General features: G+C 35.7%; 1 protein-coding gene across 4 annotated transcripts in view; it reads right to left on the bottom strand.

The window, feature by feature from the left end:
* LOC150095729 (arylsulfatase J-like) overlaps positions 1-19886 on the bottom strand; it is a 107126-nt gene that overhangs the window by 29651 nt on the left and 57589 nt on the right. For all 4 annotated transcript variants that reach the window (XM_090410107.1, XM_090410104.1, XM_090410105.1 and 1 more), the window contains exon 7: positions 4768-4894. In XM_090410107.1, coding sequence (XP_090266233.1) covers positions 4768-4894 — 127 coding nt within the window. The remainder of the gene's footprint in view (positions 1-4767; positions 4895-19886) is intronic.

The following is a 19886-nucleotide window of genomic DNA, read 5'->3' as shown; positions in this document are numbered from 1 at the left end:
AATGTCTCATTCTCATCAGACATCGATAGTTTTGTTTTTTAATTAATTACTACATGTCAGCCACACTGTGTTGGTTTTTTATACTATCATGTGGATCGTACTGTTTTTTAAATAATCCATTGTTAATGTTCTATCTCATACTTGCTAGCCTGCCTGCCATTTATGATGACCTGTTAATTTCAGGTTGAAACATTTGGCAATAATTTTTTTATTTTTTTGTATTGTGTTTTGATAATTTCATTTATTCTTGTGTCTGTGTGTTATCTATTCTCATTTGGCTTACAAGTATTCCAAGCTTTGGTATAAACAGAAAGAGAAGATTGAGATTTAGATAAAATCCAGTTGCAATATTCTCTTTTGTACAGCCTTGGTACACTTCTTAGAGAACCAAGGCTTATATAAAGGACAAGAATTTAAAGTGGAATGGGATATAAATGTATTAATATCAATAAGAATTGTTTCAGTGATGTGTCATTCAACACAAATGCTTGAATCAGAAGACTGAAAAATAACTAAAAAAAAAAAATTCCATGCAAGATGCATACATCATGAAAAAAATCATGATTGAAGAAAACATTAAGAATCATGACACTTAACATTTTCATAATGCAGTCAATATGTGGATGACAGCTGTATGGGCATTACTCCATGGCAGAAGAACTTAACACTAAAATGTGGTCTAAATTGCTTAGAGAAATGGCAACAGCCAGTCTGGTTGGCTGAGTGGTTAATGAATTCCATTCTCCAATCAACAGGTTGTAGATTCAGATCCGACCATGGGCGTGGATGTTTGTAATTATTTTTAGGTGGGAGATGAATTTCACTTGTGTGAGGCCACCACCTTGCTTTTTGGAGGCCTGAAGTGGATTGAAAAAGTCCCCTGTTTGGCCTCTAGAGAAGGGTTTCCAGATGAGGTAAAAAATAAAAGATACAAAAAATAATAATAAATAAAATTAATAAAAATAGGGAAAAGAAATCCTAGCTCCACCCATGGTACTATAGGTTTACAAAATAACCTTTCATGGTTGGAGCTACATTAAAAGAAAAACTATAATGTATTCAGAAAGGTGAGAAAGAGATCAAAGAATGCTTGCAAATTGTTAGGGTTAAATGGAATTCTTGCAGCCATATAAACAATTCGTACAAGACTGGCAATAGCAAAGGTCTCAGTACCTCTACTTGCTAGATCAGTGCAGTTTAAAAAAAAAAAAAAAAAAAAAAAAAAAAAAAAGCAGTGAAGTTGTGAACAGCAAAATCTTCAGGAACAATTTCACTATTAGGAAAGCTGATCTGAAGAAAATTCAGATTGGTTGGTGGCATAAGCAAGTGAACAGAGATAGTATATGAATTTGATAGAATGAGGTAGAGAGTTTTAGCCATAAAAGATCAAAAAGATAAGCTGCTAGGATAGAAATTCTGATAGGACATATGAACAAATATGTGTAAATGCTGCCTTTGAGATGAAAGAGTCAGAGTGGGCAACTGGAAAATAGAGATGAGAAGTGCTTGAAATTTGAGTTTCTAAGGAAAAAATTAGATATGGTTTTATGCATAGTTTTCCTAATTTATAAATAGAACAAGTAAGACAACAGTAATAACCTAATAAAGGTACAAATATTTCATACTGAAATTAACAGCACATCCTCGGTGTCATACAAACAGTTAAAAGAATGAAATATAAAGTAAAGAACGGTAGAATTGTTCATGAAGATTTTGCTGTTCACAACTTCACTACTTTTTTTTTTTCAACTGCACTGATCTAGCAAGTAGAGATACTATCAACAAAATCTTATTCATTGCCATCTACAAAAGATAAACCTTTACCTCTATCTTTGGCTGGTGTTTACCAAATACCATGTGAATGCAATGTATCTTATTTTGGACAGGCTGTTCTGTGGAAAAAAGAATTAAGGAACATCAATATTATTTTGAATACATGAAACCTCATAAGTCTGGTCCAGCAGATTCAGGTTCAAATATGAATACCTTTTTAAATAAGGTTGTGAAGCTATTTTACATCGTCTAAATCAAAATGACTGCCTTTCTCTCAAAAATCAATAAAAATTAAAAATTAATTATCTTTGCATCTGCATCTGTGTAGCAAGAAAGAAGGCTTATTAATGGCTGTCCTTATGGCATTTTTTTTTCTCAGGTTTTTTATGAAAAGTCTGTGGGAGAAGGAAAGAACAGCTGTTCTCTTTATCTATCTCTATTTTTCCTTATCAATGAAATAACAAAAATGCATAGTGAATCAGAAACATTAATGGAGAGAAATTGCATTTGGTTGAGTTTTAAAGTGTTTTTAAATAATATATTACTATCTATATCACATGTCTAATTTTTGCAATAGAGCATTTTTATAAAAATAAACAAGCTTACATAACTTAAGAAAATGGCCTTGGATTTAAATCTATGTTGATTTTACTAATGACCAAATCTCATTGGGAATTCAGTGGTTTCTCTCAACACAGTCCATGCAGATTCGTATCCCAGGAACACATGCACAATACAGTAAACAGCAGCCTGGTTGGCAGAGTGGTTAGCCTATTTGTTCTGATTCCAGTGTCGGCATTGATGTTTGTGATTGTCTTTAGGTGGGAGATGAATTTCATTGCCCAGTGTGAGATAAATGCTTTGCTTATTGGAGGCCTGAAGTGGCTTGATAAAATTCCTTGTTTATTTTCCAGAGTAGGGTTTCCATTTCCAAAAAAATATAAAATTAATAAAAAACTAGAAAATAAAACAGCCCACCCACAGTGAAAATGTACTATAGGTTTACTAAAAATTTTTGCAGGGAAGCTACATAAAAATATAAAAAATTAATAATAAAAAAAAAAATTTAGGTACACCATTCATGATGGAGTAAATAAGTCAGACTTTTCAAGACATTTATAATACTATAATACAATAAATATATACACTAAGTAGCTTTCTTAAGTTCACATTCCATCTGGCTTCCAAAGGAACCTTACATTATTATACACAGAATCTAAGAGATGAGGGTCTGACCCAGACTTCGGTGCACCCCACCATTATTTCTGACTGCAGAAGATTCCTGTCACAAACAACTATTTAATCTACCGATGCATGATGCTGAGTTACATTCTTAAATCTCTCTAGTCTATAAGTTTTTATACATTCAACTATGAAATAAGGATGGATTTATATCCCCTATTCTAAAAAAAAAAACACATTTTAAAAATAAATCGCTGTAATTGCAACACTGATGAAAAGGCTAATAATTAGTTAAGGGTAAACAACATTAAATAAAATGTAACTAATAAAGAAATCTGCCTAGAAGACTTTGACTTGGCAATGACTTATTATTAAGGGAAAATAATAAATACTGTATTTTTCAGGCCATAAGATGCACCTTTTTACGTAGAGAAATTGGCTGAGAATTGAGGTGTGTCTTATGGTCCGAAGGTAGGTGATACCAGAATGGACGAAAAAGGAATAAAATTATGGATACAAAAGATATGAGCAAAACGTCCAGGTGTGTTGTTTAAAAAAAGCATGTAATGTTAGTGTGGGATCAATTGAGAGCACATAAAACAGAATCAACCAAGAAGATTCTAAAAGGAATGAACACAGAACTAGTTGTCATTCCTGGATGCCTTACAAGTCAATTACAACCCTTGGATGTGTTGATTAATAAACCATTTAAAAATTTTATGCATAAGAAGTGGAACAAATGGATGGCCAAGCCAAATCACAATTTTACAGCAACAGGACATATGAAACGGCCGACAATTTCAGAAGTGTGTACCTGGGTGAAAAAACTCATGGGAAACTTTAAAAGAAGAAATAATTAAGTCTTTTAAAAAATGTCGCATAAGTAATGTGATGGATGGTACTGAATATGACTTAGCTTTTGAAGAGAGTGATAACAATAAATCAGACAATAATATGAAAAGTGACAGTAACAAGATGAGTGAAGATGAACTGAATTTTGCTGATACAAGTTATGGTAATAATAAATGAAATTTAAGGTTTGTGAATATTTTTATATAATACATTTTTTCTAAAAATTCTCTCATAAATTTGGGGTGCATCTTATTGTCCGAAAAAATACAGTATCTATTATTTTATATCAAATAATGTTTACATGTTGAAACTAAACATTTTAATAACAATTCTTGGACATAACGAATTGGATAACATGATTTAATAATGAATCTTATGACTCCATAGGGGTCAGGAAAAATAATAATGATCAAACATGCAGAGTCCTGTCAAAAACTTTTTTTTTTTTTTTTTTTTGAATCATAGCTAAAGGCTATGAGGCAGCATATTGTGTCTATATATATTGCCCCATAGCCTTTAGCTGTGATTCTGAGCAAAATCAAAACCAGTTTTTTTTGCATGCTTTATGATTATTAAAATGTTTAGTATCAACATGTCTCTGACTGGTTTGTTTCTTGCAAAATGAAAATTCCAGATGTCAGAGAGGGGAAAACTTTGATACATCTATATGAAACTAACCAAGTCATTTTCAATTGAAAAGTCCTTATAAAAAGTTCTTTGCATCTTGGACAAGCTTTGAACCCAAGTCTTTACATAAAATAAAGTAGTGCAACATCAATGCAATTCATGCTTGCTGATTTGTAATTTTTCAAGCTTCTATCACCTTTAAAGGTTCAATACACAAGAAATGCTTTCTACTATAAAATAATGGATACATTATTATACTCAATTATAATAAAATAATACATAGTACAAGGAGATAACCACACTAGCATTCAAAAGCCTCTACAGATTACATACCAGCATAAGTTCTGCGGTTAACATCTTCTATATGAGCAAACTTAGCAACATACTTTGGAGGGGCTTGAAGAGGTGCATATGGATTTGCACTATGAACAGCTTGATAAGCAACATAGAGAAACAGTGGCTATAATTTATTAAAATAAAGTATTAAGATAATATTTATTAAAAAAAAAATCAACAAAGCATAAATATATAGTAAGTATAATAGGCAATATATAAATGAAAAGCATATATGTAGTAGATACTTTAACTACTTACAAGGTATAACATAATATTTACCAAAAGAATAGGAAAGAAAGAAGGGATCTCCCTACTAGTCCCCTTCTAGTATGATGTATTCTTAAAAAAAATCACAAATTTATGTTAGGTGAGAACAAATCTATTTTGCATCAAGAACTAATATAAATAGAGGGAGAGGGCTGCAGAAACATTAAAAAAATGAATGAAGTTTTATTTTAATATTAACATGATGTTTATTTATACTGATAAGAATTTTAATACTCTACTGCACTACTACTATGTTAACTACATGTAAAGCAATGTAGTTAAAGTATAAAATATTCATTATATGCTGTTAGACAGCAGGCAACAGTTCATTTCAGGTTCTGACTGAAAGCATTTTTCTGTTTTTATCAGCATCATCACACTCCAATGGAGTCAATGACTTATCATGGTATGTCCTCACTGGCACAACAAAACTTGTGGAAGTAAATTGTACTTGCCAAGAAATTATATTCTTATTTAATTATACGAAGTCCTTTATGCAAGTGTAAGCAAATGAAGTTTGTGCATGAAGTATCTTCACAAACTAGGCTACTTGTACACCAAGTGGCCACTTGCTTAGGAATACCTCCTTCATTTTCATAAATGGGAAAAGTGGCCATATATATATATATATATATATATAGAGAGAGAGAGAGAGAGAGAGAGAGAGGCTGATGACTTAACATCAATTGCCTGAGTATTCCATGATGCAAAATACGCTTCCTTTCACAAGTGCATAATGCTAATCAGTTAAGGAAACTACCCAGACTGGTTTCAACCATTATTGAGGTCTCATCAGTGGAAGCCAGACCCTTGAAGATACCAAGGTTGAATTAATACAGATTTCATATATTTTCCACATTAAAGTAAAAAGGTGTATCACCTCATTAAAATACTTGGGATCAGAGATACTTGTTGAAAGAATTTTCACTTGGTTAGAAAGTAAATCAGACTTGCCAAGAAATTATATTCTTGTTTAATCCTGTATCCAAGTGTAAGCAAACAAAGTTTTCATGCGAATTATATTCAAAACTAAGCTGCCTGACCAAGTGGAAAAACTTTCAACAACAACAAGAACTTCTGGTCCAGTGTATTTTAATAATAAGGTGATACACCTGCTATTTATATGTGAGAAATAACTTCTACATTAACTCAACCTAGGTATCTTCCTGGATATGGCTCCCACTGATGAGACCTCGATAGCAGTCAAAACTAGTCTGTGTAGATCTTTGCCTTCTGAAAGGAAGTGTGTTTTGCATTATTATTATTATTGTATGACACCTCCAAGGACTCATCAAGGGAGGGCATCTACTCTACAACTCTCTATCTCCACCACTCAATCCACCAACTACAACTAATTTCATCATCTACACCAACGCTGTCTACCGCCGACCACTACTACTAGTATTTTCACAGACAATCACAAACATCCATGCCCACGGCGGGATTCAAACCTGCAGCCTTTTGGCTGGAGAGCAGATATGCTAACCACTCAGCCAATACTAAGGAATACTAAGGCAAATGATGTAAAATCATCAGTCTCTATATATATACAAGTTGCCTAGTCATAAATATACTTCATGCACAAAGTTTGCTTATACTTGGATAAAGGGTAAACAAGAATAACTCCTTAGCAAGTATAGTTTACTTTCTAACCAAGTGAAAAGAAAAAAAAAATTGTGGTTTCCTTAAACTCATTCACTGTTTAATCACTCCTCAAATACTCAGGTAATGCATTTTACTCTATTACCACTCTCCATGTAAAAAAGAAATTTGCTTATCACTCCAGGATTTCTTGAGAGCATGTAACTTCACTATAATTTTGAAATGCTCTCTCTCAGGCCCTAAATAGAAAAGTATTTCATTGCTGTTGCTCACTCAAACCAGGTTCTCTAACTTGTAACTTCTTTTCAAGTCAGCAATAGTAATAAAATACTCCCCAGACCTCAGTAAGTAAATCTAGTGGACTGCATTGTAAGAACAAATCCAACGTAATACTTGTAAACCTTCTTTTTTATCTAACAGTACAGACACTATATTAGGATCTTAGTTCTTTTCATGTGTCTATTACAATTTTAAATTGCTTCCACTAACAGCAGATTGTCAGTGCTTGTACACTGTGACAAACTGTTTGTGTACTTAGATATAAAACAAGTGAAATATTAGCAGCTAAATAAATATAAAAACAAATATCTTATTTTCTTTTGAGACACCTGCAGATAGAGAACATGTTAAAGATTAAAGTCTGATATAGTTTACTACAAAATAAATTGTTACAAAAAAAAATTCTAATTTTTAATTTCTACTAATTTCATATTCATTATGGGATACTAAGGCAACTATAAAATAATAAACTAACTGTCATTGCAAATGAATGGATTTGGAAACAAGCAGGTGAGTGACATGTAAGATGAAGTTAAGGGATGAAAGTGGTAGAATGGTAACCGCTTCAGAAGAAATATTCAGTGATCAATTTATAAGGATGTTTCATCCTGATCAGGATCTGATCATGAGGAAATTAAGTGTAGAGGATGAATTGTGAGTGAGCAGGAGGTGCCTGAGGAAATAAATAATGTTGATGTCAATAAGGTGATAGGATTTGATGATATATCACCATGCATCTTAAGGGAATGTTCCAGGGAATTGGCAGTAGCATTGGCATGCCTGTTTAATATAGAGTCCTACAACAGCACAGGTTCCATCCAAGGGAGTGGAAGGAGGGTAAAATTGTTTCACTGCATAAAGGTGGTGACTTCAAATTATAGGCCAGTCTGTATATCTGGAGTAGTGAAGGTCCTAGAAAGATTGGTGGGAAGTGGGATACTGAAATGGGTTGATAAGCCTTTTATTTCTTTCTCCTGAAGAAGCATATCATTATGCACATAAAAATAGTAGAGATTAAAACTTGGCAAGTTGTACAACAAAAACAGATTATGTGTATAATAAATTTAGTTTAATCCTTTATCCAAGTGTGAGCAAACAAAGTTTGCACCTGAAAGTATCTTCAGGACTGGGGTAAGGTGGTACAACACCAGGGCAACTCGTTGCAAAGGTGGAGCAAGACCCAACACTCCTATCTCAGTATCTCCCATAATGCAAAACACATCTCCTTGCGGATATGTCTAATGTTATGTGTTAAGGGAAGGGCCACAACCCAGACTAGTTTCGACCTTTATTGAGGTCTCTTCAGTGGGAGCCAGGCCCGAGTGGAGATACCAGGCAGAAGCATTAGCAGGTCATCTCTACCTATAGGAGTTGCCAAATGGTGTGCCACCCTTTTTTAATAAATTACTCTGGATTTAGAGAAAGATGTTGAAAGTTTATTTTTCACTTGGTTAGAGTATAATAAATTTAGTTTAATCCTTTATTCAAGTGTGAGCAAACAAAGTTTGTGCCTGAAAGTATCTTCTGGACTGGGGTAAGGAGGTACAACACCAGGGCACTCTTTGCAAAGGTGGAGCAAGCTACCAACACTCCTATCTCAGTATCTCCCATAATGCAAAACACATCTTGCGGATATGTCTAATGTTATGCGTTAAGGGAAGGGCCACAACCCAGACTAGTTTCGACCTTTATTGAGGTCTCTTCAGTGGGAGCCAGGCCCAAGTGGAGATACCAGGCAGAAGCATTAGCAGGTCATCTCTACCTATAAGAGTTGCCAAATGGTAAGCCACCCTTTTTTAAATAAATTACAGAGTAATGTATTAAACTTATTACGGAGCCAGGCCCGAGTGGAGATACCAGGCAGTAGCAGGTCATCTCTACTTATAGGAGTTGCCAAATGGTGTGCCACCCTTTTTTAATTACTCTGTAATTTATTAAAAAAAGGGTGGCACACCATTTGGCAACTCCTATAGGTAGAGATGACCTGCTAATGCTTCTGCCTGGTATCTCTGCTCGGGCCTGGCTCCCACCGAAGAGACCTCAATAAAGGTTGAAACTAGTCTGGGTTGTGGCCCTTCCCTTAATGCATAACATTAGACATATCCGCAAGGAGATGTGTTTTGCATTATGGGAGATACTGAGATAGGAGTGTTGGTAGCTTGCTCCACCTTTGCAAAGAGTGCCCTGGTGTTGTACCACCTTACCCCAGTCCAGAAGATACTTTCAGGTGCAAACTTTGTTTGCTCACACTTGGATAAAGGATTAAACTAAATTTATTATACTCTAACCAAGGGAAAAATAAACTTTCAAGATTATGTGTAGTAAATATAACAGATGATTAACTTTCACCAGAATCCCATTTTGTTCCTTTGGCATTTTGAATATACCATAAAACCAGAATAACTATCAACAGCAAAACCTATGCAGGTTGAGGAAGATCAATCTCCAACTCTTATTTTTTTTTCTCCTTTTCATTCCTTCCACTCCCACATCTGAAGGGTGATATGTGGCATAGTGTTTGTTCTCTTGGAAGATAATGCTTTTGATTGATCTGTGTGAGGGACACTGGACTAGACCAGGCATGGGTAACCTTTCCTAGTTCGGGGGACAAATTATCATTCTGTCGCCGAGCCAAGGGTCGAACTAAATTATTAAATAAAATAAATTAATATTAAATGAATTAAAACAAGTTGCTACTTCATATTTCATTTATTTATAATAATGTATAAAGCTCTACATAAATTTTATAATAATATAATGAACAACATAACAACTTGTAATTCAACTACGAGACTATCAATATTGATGTTAATATTACTTAAGGATAATCGCATAGAATTTTCGAGGTGTTCGTCTGTTATTCTTATCCGAATTTTTGATTTATTGTATTTCATCCTCGAAAAAAACTGTTCACACACATATATATATATGTGCTGCCGAGAAGACAAATGATTTTTCTTGAAAAGACATATAAATTTGTATATTTTTCTTCCACCAAATAAAATTTATAAAAATCCATCAAAGCAATGTTGTTAAATTGTGATTTTAGCACTAAATTCACCTGAAGCCCAATAAGTTCCATCTGTAAGTTTTCTGGCACATTATTTACATCAGCATCCATCGGATGAGCAAATATAGCGAATGTGGAGTCTTTGCTTTTGAAGTCGGCAAACCTTTATCAAATTGCTCTATTAGTGCCTTCAGTTCATCTCCATAACAATTATAAGGGATATTTTTATGAGTAGGAAAATGACAATTTTTAGCTCTTATCTGACTTTCTAACACTCTTAGTTTATTACAAAAAGCTTTGACATGTCCATGCAGTTCATGAACCAATTGTCCTTGTTTCTGCAATTTAAGATTTAGTTCGTTTAGGTATAGTTCGCCCACCGATTTGAGGTCCCTCGACACTTCTGCGCATGTCAGAAAAAGGAGAATCCATTCCGATAATAGGGTAATCAGTCTGTCTTCTGGGATGTAATAATAAACAAACTGAGCTTGTTTATTATTACAGGTCGGAAAATTTAGCTTTTCTTTTACGAACATTGCTGTTTTTAAAGTGTAACTATTTTGCTTGTATAACAGTTGGAAAAATGTACGTAGAGTGTTAATACGTGCAAATACTGCGTTCTACATAAAACAATGTCACTTCGCTCCATGATAAGTTTCCTTTTATCCTGGGACTTTTTAAAACAAAATCCGATTTCATGAAGTATTTTCCTTAAAGTTTCTCTTTTCCAAGGAAAATTAATTTTTTCTTTATGCACAGGAATCAATTTCGGAACAGTTGGCACTCTTTTCTCGACCACGTAAAATTCGTGAATAGCTCTTCTTATAACGTCTACATCAAAATCATTCAAAGCTACGGTTTCGATGGTTTTCTTTCTCTGGCGCTTTTTTTTTTTTTAGGAGATTTAAATTTTGGCTTACCTTCACCTTTTGATTCCCTACGAATTCTTTTAACAGTCGACCCCGATACGCCCGCAATTGCACTTGCACGTTTTATGACTTGAGAAAGGGGAAGACGGCCTTCTGATGATTCTTTTTTGCAGAATGTCAGCACATTATTCAATATTCTTTTGCCAGAGCTGCTGAAACGTGTAACAATAGAACTTGTTGACTCTACTGGATCCATCATACAAATTAATAATAAAAAAATAATGCAAAAAGAGAACAACAAAAATCATACTAGTACAGCGACAGACAAGAAAGCACGTGATTTCGCATGTTGGCGACCAATTCGTACATCCTTCATTTCTTTCTCCCCTCAGCATGAATCGACTATTCTTGGCACCAAGCCAAGAAGGGATCTAGAAATGGTGGGCGAACTATATCCGGTGACATCTACAAGGAATGCTAAATCACACACCTACTCATCATCTTTTACTTGGTTAATTGTGTTTCCTTTTATGTCCATAAAATCTGCAGTGTCTTCTCTCAGATCATAAAATTGTTTTAACATTTTACCTTTACTCAACCACCTCACTTCTCAATAATAAGACACATCTTCATAATCCGAAAATGGGTCTGCCAAATACTCCTTAAATTGGCGGTGATTAAGTGCACGTGACTTAATAAAGTTAATACTGGCTACTACAACTTCCATAACATTTGTGAATTTAATCGATTTTGCACACAGATTTTGTTGGTGGATAATGCAGTGAAAATTTGTTAAATTTTCCGGATGGATCTGTAGTTCTATTGCTCTTTCATTAACTATTCCAATAAATTCCTTCTGTGCACCAACCATTGCAGGGCTCTATCAGTGGATATGCCAGATAGTGAACTCCATTTAAGTCCAAATCTCTCAAAGACTGTGTTGACTGTTTCAAATATATCTTCACCGGTAGTTGTTCCTTTTAACGACCGAAGCTCCAATAATTCTTCTGTGATGTTGAAATCTGCATCAACTCCTCAAATAAATATTGCTAGATCGGAGGCATCAGTGCTGTCATCCAAAGCAATTGAAAATGCTTCCAATCTAGCAGTCTTCTCTTTTAAACTTTTTTTGATATCATCAACCATAATTTCTATCCATCGGACAACAGTATGTCTCGACAAACTAATATTCTCGAAGTATTTTTTCTTTTCAGGACGTATTATACTTGGAACATCCAGCAGACATTCTTTGATAAATTCTCCTTCAGCAAATAACTTAGAATGCTTAGCGATTTTTTCACTTACCACAAAGCTGGCTTTGACAATGCTGTGGTGCTGCATTCTTTGCTTGTTGAACATTTGCTGCTGGGTATCCAAGTTCTTCAACTTCTGTATTTCATCTTTTCATAGTTGTCCAATTTGTGGTTCACCCACAAATTGGACAAACTGTCTTGAAGTAAAGTGTCTCTTCAAGTTGTATTCTTTGTTGATAGATACGGATTCATTGCACAGCAAACATACAGGCAAACCTTTATTCAGAATAAAATAATAATCCTCCATCCAGTTGTCTTGAAATTGGCGATTCTCTGCATCTACTTTTCTTTTTTTTGCAATAACCCCTGACACTGTCCCAAATTTATAAGCGATATTCAGAACTGTCAAACAAAACTGTCTTCTACACCGCAAGCACTGAACAGAACACAACATCAACACAGGCACCGAACAACGTTGATGCAGGCACTGAACAAAGCACAACACCAACGCAAGTACCGAACTGACACGTTGTAACACGTTCACACATGCCACTAGTCAAAGTAAGAAAGAGACCTTGGTTGGAGAAAACATAGTGTGTTTTGCGCAAGTCATATGATGTCAGCTTAATGTGAGTTAGTAGAACACTCCATGTTTTCTCCCACCATGAATCAAACAAACTTCGCTGAAATAGATTAGGGCTGGATCAAAAGAAGTAGAGGGCTGGATCTGGCCTGTGGGTTGCCCATATGTGGACTAGACAATAACGCTAGCTGAATCAGTTGAAATTATACTACATCCTTGAAAGTCTACCAAAAACATGAACTTAACTCATATCAGGACTGGAAGTACTGCTTCACTCAGACTAAACAACTGATTTTGCATGCCCCCATTCTTGAATAAATCCACATTAACAATTCATTTAACCAAACACAGGTATAGTGTTGAACTTACTTTAATATCAGTTTGTATGAATTTATAATCACTCCTGTTTATCTTATTAAAAATGAGGACATTACAGTGTTCTGTTAAAGTCTATAAGTGCTTGTGGCCGGGTTTACCTTAATATTATTCAGGACTTCTAGCAGCCATGGGACCCATCATAGAGGTCCACTTTGGACACAAAAGCCCACTGTACCACTCCTTAAACTCATTTACTGTCTGTACTCTCACCATCATAAAGTGTATTAAGCAGTATTTTGGATGAATGGCTGTCAGAAAGAGAAATATTCATCTTGTTTTTGATAAGCATACATTGCAACAACAGAAAGAAGAAAAGAAAAAAAAAACATGTTCCTAATAGTAATTTTTTTAAGAATATTATTTTTTGTAAGTAATTTTTCTGCTGTGATATGAATACATTTGACCATTATGACACAAGCATAATCCTGAATTAATACTGCCTGAAAAATTTAGCATGCATAATAACAGCAACATCACTAACATTGCATGACACAGACTTGATATTATTCAGGATTTCTAGAAGCCATGGGACCTATCATAGAGGTCCACTTTGGACACGAAAGCCCACTCTACCAATCCTTAAACTCATTTACTGTCTGTACTCTCACCATCATAAAGTGCGTTATGCAGTATTTTGAGTGAATGGCTGTCAGAAAGAGGGGAAATATTCATCTTGTTTTTGACAGGCATACATTTCAACAAGTATCTACATCTCAAAACTAACAACAAAAAAAATGGTCTCAATAAACATAGTTCTGAACATCTTGAATTTCCAAGATATGGATTTGAATTTCCAATATTTGTAGTGGTAGTTCAAATGCTGACAACATGAAAAGCATACAGAAGGAAACAAGAAATAAGCATAATTTTTTTTTAACTAGAGAAAGAAATACTGCAGGATAAATGCATCTCACAGCAGGTGCTTAAAATGATCTGTTGTTAGTCACACAGCTGCTGAGAAGCAGTCTCACTATTCACAGTCTCATGTACTTGAATGTCTTATGGCCAGTGTCTGATGGATACATACATACATGTTCAACATGTATGCACCCATAAAAACCCAGTGACCAAATCTGTGCAAATAATCTGTATGAGGCCTGATCAAGGCCTTATACAGTGACATCATAATCTCTCTATTTCTGCATGGCAGGGTCCTCCGCATCATTGCCATTTTCCGATGTGACATCTTCACAACTTGTGCAATGTGGCCCCTGCATTTCACGTCCTTGTCCACCATCACTCCTAGATCTCTCATCTCCTCTACTTGCTTTAAAATTTATCCACCAAGTGTATACTTTGCATCCCATCATTGCTTACCAAATCTCAAAACCTTACACTTTGCAACATTGAATTAACAGTCCCACTTACTTGCCCATTCATACAATCTATTCAAGTTTTCCTTTAAGGCCATAACATCTACTTTCATTGCTCTCCTCAATTTTGCACCATCTGCAAACAGCTGCATATCACTAGTGAAACCCATCTCAATCTCATTAACATACAAATTGGCATCAATGGTCCCAAAACTGATCTCCATGGTACACCACTAGTGACTTTCACCTTTTGGGATACTGCACCCCCATATACAACTTACGTCTATCTTATGTGAACATAATTCCCCTGCTATCAACAGCAGCCTCTCTATCCTTCCATTTCTATTCCTGTCAGAACATCATCTTCATTCAACCATGTTTCACTTATACTAATGATTTTGGGGTGAATAAACTATCAGTGAAACATTTCATCTCCATTATTTCTGATACTTCTAGTATTTGTAAACAAACACAGCAGTCCGTTTTTAGGTCCTATCCAAGCCACTAGTTGGTTGTGATTTCCCTTATACACCTGCTCTTACCCAATCACTTTTATCACTACTTACCACATATATCCGCTCAGTCTCAACTTCCTCACCCACATTGTAATATATTCCATCTCCATAAACACATTCACTGCTACTTTCAACATCCGCTCTCCCTGCCCACCAGAGCTTCCCCCAGTTTCCCCATTCCTCTTGTCCTGTTCTCTCTCTTTATCTCTCACACTACTATTGCTGTTTTCACTACCAAGCATTTCTGTCTCTTCATTACAATGCTCCTGATTTTTCACTTCATCTCTTGCTTCTGATTTCTTGCATGCATCACACACACACAGACACACTACTTTCACACACTGTGTGCTTCCATCCAGCAAAACTTTCTCCAGTGCACTCACTCCAAAGTCATTCAAATGCAACCCATCACACCTGTATAATTTCATTCTTCCCTCAAACACATGCCATACATCCCACAAACTGTTTCCCTTTTCACACAGCTCTGTTAGTATACCATTCATGATTTTGGCTCTCTGTCGCAACTCATCATTATCATACCTTGGCAACTTTTACAACTACACTGTCATCTTTCACTCTTCTCAATAACCTCCTGATATTCACCTTCACATGCTCCTTATGTGCACTTAGATCATTTATCCCTACAATCACTCTCTTGCTCATTTCTTCATCATTTCATTCGAATGCCTGAATTACCCTACTCATTCTCCCTCCTGGATAGCAGACATTATGGACTGTCTCGTTAACTAAACTATGGAATCTCCATATACTGCTATCCTGGAATTACTTGTCACCTCTTTTACTCTTCTTTCTTTCATTAGTTTTCAATAAACGTCAATATCACTCCGCATATTCCTCTTTTCATTTTCAATAACTGTTTCATCAAATCTTGCATTCTGACAATTTCACTCTCTGTCACTCCCGCTACCTCTTGTTCCACCATAACTTACTTCTGTTTCCTCATTCATACTTTCTTTCTCTTCCTTATCACTAACTTTTACTTCCACATTCTTGCATTCTCCTCCTCATTTTTCCATATTATAAATGTATAAATGAAAGCTACCAAGAAATTATTTAATCCATTATCCAAGTGTAAGCAACCAAGTTTGTGCCTGAATTATTTTCAGGACTGGGGCAACTCGTATATAGAAGCTTATGACTCCACATCACTTGCCTTAGTATACCATAATGCAAAGCACATATCCTTACAGGTAGCGACCTGTAAGGATATCTGGGTATAACTGATCTGGGTAGCGACCCTTCCCATAATGCTATGCATTATGGGAAGGGTCGCTACCCAGATCACTTTTGACCTTTATTGAGGTCTCATCAGTGGGAGCCAGACCCAGAGGTGATACCAAGGTTGAAGCAATGCAGAAGTCATATTTTTTCATATACAAGTTGCCCAAAAGGTGTCACACCCAGTAGCGCACTCAGGATTTAATCTTGAAGCGGGCTGAGCACTCAAGATTTAATCTTGGGGGGGGGGGAGTCATGAGGTGGGCCGAGTTGAATAGACGATTTGAGAATGCACACTACGTTGCATACAACCTATGACTGAGCATCTGCAGTGATTGCCAATACATGATACCCGTGATCTCCTCTGGCCCGGCTTGGGCAAACGAAGTAGCACTCGGTCTGCAAGAGCACTACTTCGCCTTGTGTTCACAGTGGCTGGGATTCCCGAGAGCAATAAGGTATTCCACCTTATGTGGCCGCTAATTCATAAGTAGTATAGAAATAGAAAACACGACACAACATAAATAAAAAAAAATGAATTTTAATTAGGAAAAGATTTTTGGAAATTTTTCTATTGTTTTTTTCTTTTTTTGGGGGGGGGGGGAGGTCCCTTTACCACTCTCCCTGGGTGCACCACTGGTCACACCTGATTATTAAAATACTCTGGATTAGAGATAGTTGTTGGAACTATTTCCACTTGGTTATACTATAAATTAAACACACCTAGAAATTATATACTTTATTTAATCCTTTATCCAAGTGTACACAAAAATGTTTGTGCCTGAACTATTTTCAGGATTAGGGCAACAAGTTGTCCCAGTCTTTAAATATATTGCACTTCCTACAAATCCATACTTTCACTCACTTCCCATTCATTCTCTCTCCACAAATACATCTCTTACACTCCCATATATACATATTACACTCACAACATCAAATCGTTTTTGAAAAGTCTATATCATTAATGCCACTTGATTTTTGCAGCACTCATGTAGTCGTTCTGGTCACACATCGTTAAACTTGTAAGTACCACCATTGTGTTATATTTAAAGAAGGTGATTTCAATTAATAAATCACTCAGAATACTTCATTACCAAAAATAAATACTACAACTTTTTGGAGCTCTTTCCAACACTACACAACTTATGTCCATCTGCACATGTCTAGCTCCCAGTGAAAATCTCAATGAAGGTTGAAACCAGTCAGAATAGTGAGTCACCCTTACCATGTTGCATAGTAATATACAGCACTTGGAAAGAAGTCAACGGACACCACAGTGTGAGGAACAAATAGCCATAATGCCCACCTTAATAAAATGTAGGACTTCCTTTCACTGCAATGACTGCAGCAATCCTACAGGGCATACTTTCCACAAGCATGCAATAGCGATCAATGGGAATTTTGGACCATTCTTCCTGTAGGCATGTCAATGGGGTCATGGGCTGCTGTGGGACAGACATTCCGTTGACCTCACCCAATACTGTCTTGCTGAAAGAAATAATGGTCAGTTCAATAGAAATGCCACAAAGTAAGAATGAAGTTCAGATACCTCTCTGAGTTCAATGTTATTGGCACCACAAACAAAGGTCCGAGGTCAAACTAGGAAAAACAGGACCATACTATACACTGCCAGCTCTGAATTTAATAGTTGGGGTTACACACTCTGGTAAGCGATGTTCATGGGCATCTGTCACACACCCATCCACCTATTTGCTAGAGAGTGTAGCATGATTCATTGCTTCATAACACAGCTTTCCAAGCTTCCACAAGCTCCCACTGTACACACTTTTTGCATCACTGAAGATGACACTGCATGTTGGTTAGGATGATGTGGGACTTACCATGGAAACCCATGCTGTGAGCCTCAGTTACGAATGTTTTTGTGCAGATTCATGTTCAGTCAATTCCTGGAACTCTGCATTCAATGTATCAGCCAACAAATGGTGGCTTTTACATATTATCCTTCAGAGCACCCCCATCCTGTGGTCATGTTGTTCAGTGAGTGTGGGAATGGATCATCCACTGTGGGTAGCACTTACAGTTGACTCCCTGTGCTTCCATCTCATTATAGTATCACTGATTATTGACCTAGGATGGCCCAATTTGTCAAACAATTGACCAAAAGGCCTGCAACGTGGCATCCTATCACAATGCTTTTTTCAAACTATCAGTTTCTTTCTCACAGCGATTTAACCTGGATACAGTTGCACTGAATGGGGAGCAATATATTCTTCCATTTATATCAGTTACAAACACGACTCTTTACATGACACAATGCATCCTGCCCATGGGAGGAGTACGCTGACTTCTTCCCAAGCAGCATACATGTCTAAACAGAAGTGCACTTTACATTACTGGATACTAAGGCAAGTTGAAGTGAAATGAAAAAACTTTCTATCACCTAAGTTTTTCTTGGCAGCCAAAAAAGTTCAAATTTTCAGACAGCGATTACCAATGAGCCTCTGTAGCTAAGTTGGTATAGATGAAGCCCTTTGGTTGGAAAGATCTGGGTTCGATTCCCGTCCATGACGTGAGGAACCTTTATCTGGTCTCTTTTAACTAAAGGTAAGTTAACCAGTCTCATACAGAGGGGTGGCGGGTTTTTTTCTCCCAGTAACTCGGGTTTTTATAACTGTAGCCATGCGTGTTCATAGACCAGTTTGTCTGTTTTGAGGCATGAAAAACCCAAGTCACTGGGATTAAAAAAACCCTCCACCCCTCTGTGTAAGACTGGTTAACTCACCTTTAGTCACCTTTTGGCAAGGAAAGCAACGGAAAACCATTTTGTGTCATTACTTCCCTAGTAATTAGCTGCACTCCTCTCAATAGAGAGGAGACCACAGGATAGAGTAGGATTACCAAATACAGAACATACAAAACTGAATTTTTTTTTTTTTAGATTAATTCTAAATTAGTGAGATGTCATTAATACAAATAAAAAACAACAAAAATCTGTGACAAAAACAGCTAAGTAGAATACCTCTCAAATGGAGCAGTTCTGTTTTTTTCTTTTGTTCATAAATCTTGATTCTGTCTTGCCATCTAGTCACATGCCATTTACTAATTTAAAAAAGTGATTAATTTTTTTTTTAATTATCTTGTGATTAGAAGTGCATTTACAAAAAAAGGAAATAAAATGTTTTTATTACTTTTGCAATTAATAAATACATTTTTAATCTTCTATAATAGGGTATGAACATATTTGGTAACACTACACATACATCAGTAGCCTATAGGAATAAGATTGCACTCATGCATAGTAGTACTATTATAGTACAAAGAGTTCTGATATTTCTTTCACATTTTCAATTTCTTAGTGTATTCTTAGAGAAAAAGATTTTTTGATAGAAACCTTCCACTCTATTTTCTTTTCTAAATAAACTACATATTTTCTAAATTAGCCCAGATTAAAAACAATTCGAACAACCCCTTTTTTTTTTCCAAACCTTCTAATGCCTAATTAAAAAAAAAAGTGTATATAAAAAAGAGAATGAAGGCATAGTAATTTTATTGGTTCTAAACTACAGATAGGTGTACAAAGTTTTATAGACCTATGAAACCTCAAAAACTGTAATAAAGTTAAATAAGAATTTTTTCAGAACTCCAGAATTAAGATAATAGAGGGTGATGTTCTAGAGGTTGTTGTGGTTTGTAATGTGCAGGCCTTGTTGAAAAATGAGGAATGTAGTTTACTGACAACAGCAAAACTGTATTGAACTGGTAGTCAACTAGAGTAGCCATACAAAGAATATGGGTGAGAGAACAGTCTTGTGAAACCCAAGTATTAGTTCAAAATCAGAAGATAAGG

The sequence above is a fragment of the Typopeltis vanoorti genome, chromosome 20, assembly GCF_054136105.1.
Source record: "Typopeltis vanoorti isolate ZY-2024b chromosome 20, IOZ_Tvanoo_1.0, whole genome shotgun sequence".
Lineage (NCBI taxonomy): Eukaryota > Metazoa > Arthropoda > Arachnida > Uropygi > Thelyphonidae > Typopeltis > Typopeltis vanoorti.
The sequence above is the reverse complement of the archived record's forward strand: the minus strand, read 5'-3'. Positions and strand labels throughout refer to the sequence as shown.